Source organism: Maylandia zebra, linkage group LG7 (assembly GCF_041146795.1).
Source record: "Maylandia zebra isolate NMK-2024a linkage group LG7, Mzebra_GT3a, whole genome shotgun sequence".
Classification (NCBI taxonomy): domain Eukaryota; kingdom Metazoa; phylum Chordata; class Actinopteri; order Cichliformes; family Cichlidae; genus Maylandia; species Maylandia zebra.
The window spans coordinates 8,446,407-8,456,269 of record NC_135173.1 but is presented as its reverse complement, the minus strand read 5'-3'; the positions used below and the strand labels follow the sequence as shown (position 1 = coordinate 8,456,269).

Here is a 9,863-nt window from a genome sequence, read left to right as displayed (position 1 = left end):
GTGATTCCACCAATTTTAATCGACAGAAAAACAATCTCACTTCTTCCATTTAGGATGAGTTAAACGCGGAAATTGTTTTTACTACCTGGATAAATCTATGTGGGTTTTTTTTTTTTGCGAGGGTGATCACTTTTCATAAAGGTATTTATGAGCAAAAAAAAGGTCGACAGGGGTGGGCAATCTCAGTCCACGAGGGCCGGAGTCCCTGCAGGTTTTAGATCTCACCTTGGGTCAACACACCTGAATCACATGATCGTTACCAGGCCTCTGGAGAACTTCGGGACACGTTGAGGAGCTAATTTAGCCATTTAAATCAGCTGTGTTGGTTCGAGGACGCATCTAAAACCTGCAGGGACACCATGCCCACCCCTGGTATAGATGCAGTGGCGGTCCTAGCCTGCTTACCTGCATCTTTTGCTCGTTTCTCCTCCTCTTCTTTTCTCTTTTTTCTAAACTGGGGACTTGATGGCTTTGAACTTTTCTTGTCCATCTTCCATTGCTTTTAATTTTGAACTCCAGTATGAACACAAATCCCCCAACCCGACGATCACCACAACATAACCTAACAGACCTACACCTTAGTTCACAGATTCACTTTGTCTAAGGTGTATTTCTAGGATTTCGCACAACCCAGGATTCAAATCATGAATACATGATGGGCTTGGATTTACATCATTATGAATGAAATGTGCTCTATAGATCAACAAACGCAAAAGCACGAATGTCAATGTTCAAAGAAGTGTTTCCTCTTACTCACCGTCCAGGTCTGCAGCAACACAGAGAAATAAAACTGGCATTAGAGAGCAAAAAGTCTGCCTGGCATGGCACGTCATGGTGGTGTTGGGGCAGATTACGACACACGATTGTGCAAAAAGTGAGAGAAAAGCCAAGAGAAGTAGGGCTTCCTCATATGAAGCAGTCTCCTTGTAAGCGCATGTACTGTATCCTGCGGGGTGTAACTGGATTGCACTGATTTTAAGGCACAGCAAAAAGCGATCAAAGTACAGCAAACTGTCTGTCCCACTGCTGTCAAGTCAGTCAGTGTCGTTGCCTGTAGGTTACGCAGACGGCTGCGTGTTGAGGGAAGCAGTATCCAAAAGCAGACGCGTGGAGGCAGATTGAGCTGTATCAATACCAATACTTTTAACCAATAAAGTGAGGTTATGTAGACGAGAGCAGCGAATCATTATCCGTTTGCCAAATTTTGAAACCAGTTTAATGACCATTAAATCACTGTGATTTTTACTTTTCGCAGCAAAACACATCTTTCAGTTTTTCACGTAAATACATTGTAATGTAAATGTGCCGGTCTTTAAAACACTTTGGGTCAACCTCTGCTGTTTAAATGTGCTATAAAATATATAAAATATGTACAGAAAAGACATGACAGCCAACACAAAAATATTCAGACATTTTTCATAGTGCACGTTTGAGGTATATATTTTTAAATTAGTACCAATACCAACCCAAAAGATTAACATATTTTAAGAGATGGAATGCTAAGTTATCAGGTAACACTAGAAATACGCATAAAATCCCCATAGCTAAACAACTGCTCAGATTTCTTAAATGGACTACTGAAATATATTTCATTCCAGACAATTTTATCAAAAATACACATAAAATACAAACACTGTTAGTAGAGGTAATGCCTAACAGGCGACCTGCCAGCATCACCATTCACCAATCATAGTGCTTAATGTTAATCACTAGCACAATCACTGTGCTGTGTAAAAGAAACATCCACTCCTATATGAGTAGGATAGGTGTAAAGATGAAAAGCAGTTTTGCATCAGCCATGAAAACATGTAAGCTAATCACAACACCTAAAGTTTTATCAAGGCATGAAGTTAAGATGAGTACTGCAGTAGAATAATATACCTAAACTATAGGGCATATAATCCAGATTTCATCAAGGGGCACAAAATTTATAGAGTGCATGTTGGCCTACAATTACAATGCAGCTTTACTAATAGGAGGCTCTTTTTGGCTGGTGTCACAAAGGGTCATCACAGCAGTTAACTTAAACACCTCTTATGAGAAAAAAATAAAAACTGAAAAGAACCAGGATGTCACATCTGTTTATTTTAACACGGTTTTTTTATGTTATGACAGCTGCTCTCAACTAGCAACCTTTTATCTACTATTTTCTTTCACTTCCACAATTACACTTTGATTATAGTGAAGTAAAAACAGTTGCATTCGTTTATCGATGATCAATGTCTTAAACTATACAAAAACTGCTCTTGTCATTAACGAGGATTATTTGACATACCCTATGTTTAGAGTGCTGGTTATAAACGGGAGACGTGGGTTTTGTGGAAAGGTGAGAATAGCGCTTTTAAAGAACACAATCATGGATTCTAAAAAAATATATGTTAGAATGGAAATGATCAAGGTAACACCAAATGTTTTACCAAAAAGTGTTGTTCACTGTAACTAATATTTCATGTGTAAAGAATGGTCGCTAAATGAATTATGATTTATTCTAATTATTTTAAAAAATTGATGGAGCAGAGACCAGATGTAAGTTTTCTACAGCTCGCTGCGTTCTGCATTTTCCTCATGCTGTTTGATCTTCTCTGGGACGGTCTGAGTCAGGAAGACAAAGCGCTCCTTCTTCAGGTGCTGAGCAGTTACCTGCTTTTTTAAACCAATCGCCAGGTACTTTTCTTCTGCTCCATACTTTGGCCAGTGGACAAGGTTGTGCCCATTAGGAGATCTAAACACACATACATTTGTTATTCAGTTATTAAATATTCATCAGCTATCACATCGCTGATAAATGCTGCTTTAGGCTTAAAGAAATAAGCAGCACATCAATCAAAGAAGCTCGAGCAGGTCGGGGACAGTAATATTGTAACATCAAGTAGTGTCTGCCTTACGTCGGGGTAGAAGAAGGAAACCATGTTCAAAACAAATTCCCAATCTAGTCCTTCTGTCCAGTTTTGGGGAGCAAAAAACTAAGGAAATACCAAGCCAAATTACTTTTTTTTCAACATTACAAAACAACAACAAACTACATTGAGATCATGGAGCTTTTTATTTACATGTTCCTGTGACACTTACTGATGCAAGCATCCATCCACCTTCATCATTATTGACACCAGTCATGAATGGAACAGCATGGAGTTCATGTTTACGAAACAGCTCATCCACAGGTTTAGTCAGGAAATGTCCATCAACATTTACTTTAATTCTCAAATTTGGATCCTTGAGAGAATTAAATATACAAAAGTAAAAGATGTGATAGCATGAACAGAGCTGAGGGAGAAATCAAAGGCTTCAAAGAAATATTGTAGAAGACATAATAATCATTCTCTATCATGTTTGCACCCATTACCTCACCTGTGTAAAACCCACTATAGTATCAGTATCAAGGTTTCTCATGCAGTCACTGATCTTCTTTGTGCTTTCGAGACTGCAGCCAGATGCGTTTGCAATTGCCTGAGGTGAAATGGCAAATATTCTTCAAAAACAAATCCATTTTAATATTCTCATTATTCTGCAACAAAAATGTTTAACCCTCCAAAAAAGGAAGAATATGGATAATTAACCTGCGCCATTGGTAGAGGATCATTTGCCACAAATACATTCATTGCAGCTGTGCCACTCTCAGCAATAGCACGGTGAAACAGCCCATCAGACAGTGGTGACAGGAGCTGATGATTCAAGTAACACATCAAATATTAATTTTTGTTCTAGAGTGAAAAGGTTTATTTAAAGTTCATTTAAGCTGTAGATTACCAGAAGAGACACGCTCACTCCACCAGCAGACACTCCAAATATGGTAACTAATCCTGGGTCTCCTCCAAAGTTGTGAATGTGCTACTGGATCCACTTGAGAGCTTCAACCTGGTCCAGCAGGCCAAAGTTCCCTGAAATGTGCTCATCTCCAGTGCTGATAGAACAAAATGTTATTTTTATAATGTATTTTTCCTTATTGAAACATCTTTTTACAAGACACTTCTATTCATGTGTTATTGACAGGGCTAATAGAGCCAGGATTCTGAAAACCACTCTTGCATTCTATTTGTCCAGTTGGACAGTAGCTGCATATGCCACTTCCACACATTTGCTGAAGCTGAGTGATATGGTAAGGTAGTAAAAAATTTACCAAGCTATGTTTATACCTATAAACATAGCTTTAGGCCAACATGCACTCTATACCGGCTTCCTCCCACCGGCCAAAGACATGCAGTTTGTGGGGATAGGTTAATTGGATAATCCAAATTGCCACTAGGTGTGAATGTGCAAGTGAATGTGAGCATGAATGGTTGTCTGTCCCTGTGTGTTAGCCCTGCAATAGACTGGTGACCTGTCCAGGGGGTACCCCGCCTCTCGCCCTATGACAGCTGGGATAGGCTCCAGCACCCCCCGCGACCCTGAAAAGGATAAGCGGAAGCGAATGGATGGATGGATGTTTGTACCTCGTGATAAATAAAGCCAACTTTCAATTTTTTATCTTATAAAATCAGATAAAAAAGAAGAAAAACAAAACCATAGTATGTTCTACTTTGATAACTTGAGTTCATTTACATTTCCATGGGTCCAACATCGAGGGAACAATTTACCAGACCTGGGAAGACTGGGGCCCTACTGCCTGAACAAGGGACATGGGAGGCACCGTAGGGGTTGGTTACAGTGTGTGCCAAGGATGGAGACCCTGGGAGACTGATGCCCACTACTGAAGCTGGTGATAGAGACATGGAATGTCACCTTTCTGGTGGGGAAGAAGTTTCAGCTAGTGTGGGAGGTTGAGAGGTACTGGCTAGATATAGTCAGGCTCACCTGAAGGCGTGTCTTTGGCTCTAGAACCAGTCTCCTGGAGAGGGGCTGGAGTCTTTCCCAGTCTGGACATGCCCTTGGTGAGAAGCTTCGGGCTGGGGTGGGTATCCTGGTATCCCCTTGGCTTGCTGCCTGCACGTTGAGGATTTCCCGGTGGATGAAATGGTTTGTTCCCTGCACATTTGGGTTGGGGAATGGGTACTGTCTATCATCTGCCCCCATGCGCTGAACAACATTTCAGAGTACCTGGCATTATTGGAGTCCCTGGGTGGGGTGCTTGAGAGTGCTCCAACTGGGGGACTCTGTCATACTACTGGGAGACCTCAACACGTGTGTCTACTAACACCTGGAGGGACGTGAGTGGGAGAAACAGCCTGCCTAACACAAAACCAAGTGGTGTTCTGTTACTGGACCACAGTTTCTCCATAATGAACACCATCTTCAAATATAAGAGTGTATGTAATTACAGGTTGCACCAGGAAAGCCTAGGCTGCAGGTCAATGATCGAATTTGTAATCATATCATCAGATATGCGGGCGAATGTTCTCGGCACTTTGGTAAAGGGAGGTGCTTAACTGTCAAATGATCACTATCTGGTGGTGAGTTGGATCACATGGGGATGACTGTGGACAGACCTGAACCACCCAAATGTATAGTGAGGGTGCGCTGGGAACACCTGACAAGGCCCCGGTCTGCAAGATCTTCAACTCTTACCTTGAGCAGAGCTTCAACAGCATTCAAAGGGAAACTGGGGACATTGAGTCTGAAAGGGCCATGTTTAGCATCTCCATTGTTGAGGCTGCTGCACTGAGCTGTGGCTACACACATGTTCAACCTTTCCCTCTCTCTGTCTGTAGTCCCAGCCTGCTTCAAAATGGCCACCATCGTCCCTGTACCCAAATCCTCCACCATCTCCTCATTGAACGACTGGCGACCTGTAGCCCTGACCCCCATCGTGAGCAAATGCTTCGAGAAGCTGGTCAGGGACTTCATCCGCTCTGCACTACCCGACTCACTGGACCCTCTACAGTTCGCATACCGCCACAACAGGTCCACTGATGATGCCATAGCCCTGACACTACATACTGCCCTGTCACACCTGGAGAAGAGAGACACGTATGTGAGAATGCTGTTTGTAGATTACAGCTCAGCATTCAATACCATCGTTCCCTCGAAGCTGGACAGGAAACTGCAGGATCTAGGACTGAGCAGCTCCCTCTGCAGCTGGATCCTTAGCTTCCTGTCTGACAGACGCCAAGTGGTCAGACTGGGCAGCATCACCTCATCCCCCATCACACTGAACACTGGTGCTCCACAGGGGTGTGTACTGAGCCCTCTCCTATACTCACTCTACACCTACGACTGCACAGCCACTAACAACTCCAACATCATTGTGAAGTTTGCGGACGACACTACAGTGGTGGGTCTTATCACCAATGGTGATGAGACGGCTTACAGGGAGGAGGTCAGCGCCCTGACCCACTGGTGTCAAGACAACCATCTCACCCTCAACGTCGCAAAGACAAAGGAGTTGATAGTGGACTTCCGGAGGTGCAGAGAAGTACACACCTCCATCACCATCAACGGCGCTGCTGTGGAGAGAGTGAGCAGCTTCCGGTTCCTTGGTGTACACCTGGCTGAGGATCTTACGTGGTCAGTACACACAAACAAAACAGTGAAGAAGGCGCAACAGCGCCTCTTCTTTCTCAGGAGACTGAAAAGATTCGGCATGAGCCCCCGCATCCTCAGGACCTTCTATCACTGTGCCATTGAGAGCATCCTCACTGGATGCATCACCACCTGGTATGGCAACAGCACCGCCTACAACTGCAAAGCTCTCCAGCGAGTAGTGCGGTGCTCTGAACGGATAATTGGAGGTGAGCTTCCCTCCCTCCAAGACATCTACAGGAAGCGGTGCCTGAGGAAAGCGGGGAGGATCATCAAGGACTCCAGTCACCCCAGCCATAAACTGTTCAGACTACTTCCATCAGGAAGGAGGTTCTGCAGCATCCGGTCCCGTACCAGCAGACTGAGAGACAGCTTCTTCCACCAGGCCATCAGACTGCTGAACACGTCATAGACACCTCAGCTTCACTACTGGAACTTTAACATTATGCACTCCATACTGTACAGTAATGCCACTGTTTTGCACATGTCTCAACTCTGTATGTTTTTATATATTTTATTTATTGTTTACTCTATTTAATTTGTAAAATATGTGTATACACACACACACACACACACGTAGAAAAATATTTAGTATACACATCCAGAAATGCATATACTATTATATATTGTACATATATTTATTAGTTTCAGATGTAGCCATTCTTGTATTTTGCTTGTTTACATTATTGTATTTTGCACAACTCTGTTGCTTGTGAAGCTCGCACACAAGAATTTCACTCACATGTGCTGTACCAATGTACCTGCACCAATGTACCTGCACATGTGATGTGACAATAAAAGTGATTTGATTTGATTTGATGGGGCTTGGTGCCTGTCATGGTGCTAACCCCAGAACTAGACAGTGTTTACCAGAGTTGAAGGGAGTCATCGCGCTGAAGAAGTCCTATTAGGTTTTGTTAGCCTCTGGAACACTATCAGGCAGCTCAGGAGGGGAAAGGGGTGCGTTACCGACACTGTGTAAATTGCAGGTGGAGTGCTGCTGACTTCAACTGACGATATTGTCGGGGGTGAAAGGAATACTGACAAGTCGTCTGTTAGGTTTGTAGCTTGAACCTATTCGCTGGAACGTTAAGACAATATAATTACACTGCAAGCAGGCAAACTTCTTCATGGTACTCGTGCACGGGAGAGACTGGACAGAGCGCCGTCCCTTCGCTTGACCCCAGTAGCTCTCGTCCGTTCTCCCGTACACTATCCTTTTATTGAGGTTACATGAATATGCATAGGGTCATTAACATATGACGTCTACATACACACAAAGAGTACCGTGTGTGTGTGTGTGTGTGTGTGTGTGTGTGTGTGTGTGTGTGTGTGTGTGTGTGTGTGTGTGGTACTGCTGATCAAAGGGTCATAAAAGCACACAAGCAAACATCCTTGGTTAGGAAGAGGGTAGACTAGACCCCCCCGGTAAGGAAGTCCAGCAGTTCATCTAAACAGAAGAGCACTTAGACTAGAACAAATGTAACTACGTTAATCCTACCATAAAACTATAAGGCAAGATGCAAACTTTTCCCATGCCCCCAAGATGCAGGTGTGCATTCCTGGAATGCACACCAAGCCTCTGTAGCCTGTTAAAGATCACACAACTTATCACTACACAATTAATTATACACTTCTAAGCATCTATGGTTAAATATTTCTAAGCATAAATGAGTAAATGTTTCTAAGCATAAATGACAATCAACAATACAACTATCATTCCCCCCTTTTCGACATTTATGCTAGAAAAGTTCCCAGTTATGAATACCTCATGTCTGACAGCTTTAAGGCAAACATTCTTATACTCAGCATATGTCAAATCACCCTAAATTACTGAAAAAGTACACAGTTTAACAAATGCATTAGCGGTTATCCCATTCATTGAGCTCATCTCATGGCAAACTGCATCTTACGAGCAACCAAAGAAATTGTTAATTTAATAGTGAAAATAAGAAAGTAACATTTTCAAAAACATCTCAGCTTGGTAATGCTTCCTCCAGGTGTGCAAATCACATGTCTCTCTGCAGAGTTGTTTGAGTTCTGCAGGGCGACATAAATGTCTCTTCCAGTTGTTTCATTGTCCACAGGACCAGAGTCCAAATGTATGTAGAATAAACATTCAAACATACCAGTTGGTTTTGTTGTTTGTCAACATGGGTCTCAGCTATTTCCAAAGCTGCAGACCTCTCAGCACTCTAGTTTTATGGCCTCTCATTACCCCATTCAAGCCTTCGTCCTGTGAGGGGGATATTTATGACTCCTTAATTGTCCACGCTCTGCAGAGAAACACCTCTGTGGAAAGGGTGCAGGGTTCAGTTGTCTTACTGCTATTATAATCCCAGCAGCCTTCAGAGTGTCATCGTATGCACAGTACAGTGGCACATTAGGTGATGTTCATAGTAAACTGCTGTCATCACCACCATAGCTTCTGGTTCCTGTGCTTTCACAGAATCATGATGTCATCCTCGAACTCCTTCTGCGCTGTCGGTGGAGCTTGGCACGCTCCTCATCCCTCGAGTTTTCATGTTCCAACGCTGCTGAAGGTTTAAGGCAGAGCATGTCGTACACCTTAGTCGTCTTCCTCAGCGTCAATATTGAATCTTTCATTTTATTTAAAATCTTGCTGTGGGAAGTCTCCTCTTGATCTCCTGGAAGCTTAGTAGCACAGCTCTCTGTGTCCTGTCTGCTGTGCTGAAGATGATCTCTGATCCTCCTGAAGTCTCTCTCCCATCTTGTGGACGATCCTCTCCTCTATTTTGCAGGCAGTTTCATGGTCCTTGCTGTGGCTCCAAGGTCTGATTTCATGATGGGCCCCAACCAGCTTGATCTTTGACCTCAACCACTGCCTGGGCTGTCCGCTATGCCTGGAATGTTTCTCCTCACTGCTGCACCACTGTATTTCAAAAAAAAAAAAAAAAAAAAACCTATTTGGAGAGCATGTCAACAATCATCAAACCACATTCTTTAGTTCAGTGAACTTCACTTATAGGCCATCAAAGCCTCATCTGAACATGGATGCACCACTTGCATAGGTTTAATACTTGTAAATAAACAGCTAATCACACAAATCACTGCAACAATAATAGTAAACATTGTTTAATGTTAATTCTGGACCCCACCTCTTGACGCATGGACACTCTCATGCGTCAACTCACCAAACCTGGATCCCTGTCTTAAAAACTGGCTCCACCAGGAGCCTGCATACATAAAATCTGGAAATAAAATCAAACTTCACACGTATAAACAATTATATCAAAAGAGTAACGAGCATTCAGCACGGGCAAGACAAGTGTCATGTGCAAGTTCTCAAATCATTAAATCACTATTGTTACCATAATTCGCCTCAAACATGGATCATCCCATGTGCTCAGTTAACATTAATGTAATCTGTGACTTCTCTTAAGCAA

The 9,863-nt window shown here is 42.9% G+C and overlaps 2 protein-coding genes and 2 long non-coding RNA genes across 4 annotated transcripts in view; all 4 read right to left on the bottom strand.

The window, feature by feature from the left end:
- LOC101473569 (cocaine esterase) overlaps positions 1-1,077 on the bottom strand; it is a 29,656-nt gene extending 28,579 nt beyond the window's left edge. The window contains exon 1 of the mRNA XM_012922487.5: positions 758-1,077. Within this exon, the coding sequence (XP_012777941.2) occupies positions 758-833 (76 nt within the window). The 5' untranslated portion in view covers positions 834-1,077. The remainder of the gene's footprint in view (positions 1-757) is intronic.
- A 1,443-nt stretch (positions 1,078-2,520) lies between these two features.
- LOC101473278 (fatty acyl-CoA hydrolase precursor, medium chain) overlaps positions 2,521-9,863 on the bottom strand; it is a 64,094-nt gene continuing 56,751 nt past the window's right edge. The window contains exon 13 of the mRNA XM_076885662.1: positions 2,521-2,722. Coding sequence (XP_076741777.1) covers positions 2,536-2,722 — 187 coding nt within the window. The 3' untranslated portion in view covers positions 2,521-2,535. The remainder of the gene's footprint in view (positions 2,723-9,863) is intronic.
- On the bottom strand, positions 2,760-4,284 carry LOC143419338 (uncharacterized). Its single transcript, XR_013099290.1, has 6 exons — positions 3,748-4,284; positions 3,558-3,662; positions 3,349-3,447; positions 3,070-3,213; positions 2,886-2,963; positions 2,760-2,798 (listed from the first exon to the last, which is right to left on the bottom strand). It is a non-coding gene; the product is annotated as an uncharacterized LOC143419338 (long non-coding RNA).
- LOC143419339 (uncharacterized) overlaps positions 7,581-9,863 on the bottom strand; it is a 37,531-nt gene continuing 35,248 nt past the window's right edge. Inside the window, exon 3 of the long non-coding RNA XR_013099292.1 lies at positions 7,581-9,349. This is a non-coding gene — a long non-coding RNA (uncharacterized LOC143419339). The remainder of the gene's footprint in view (positions 9,350-9,863) is intronic.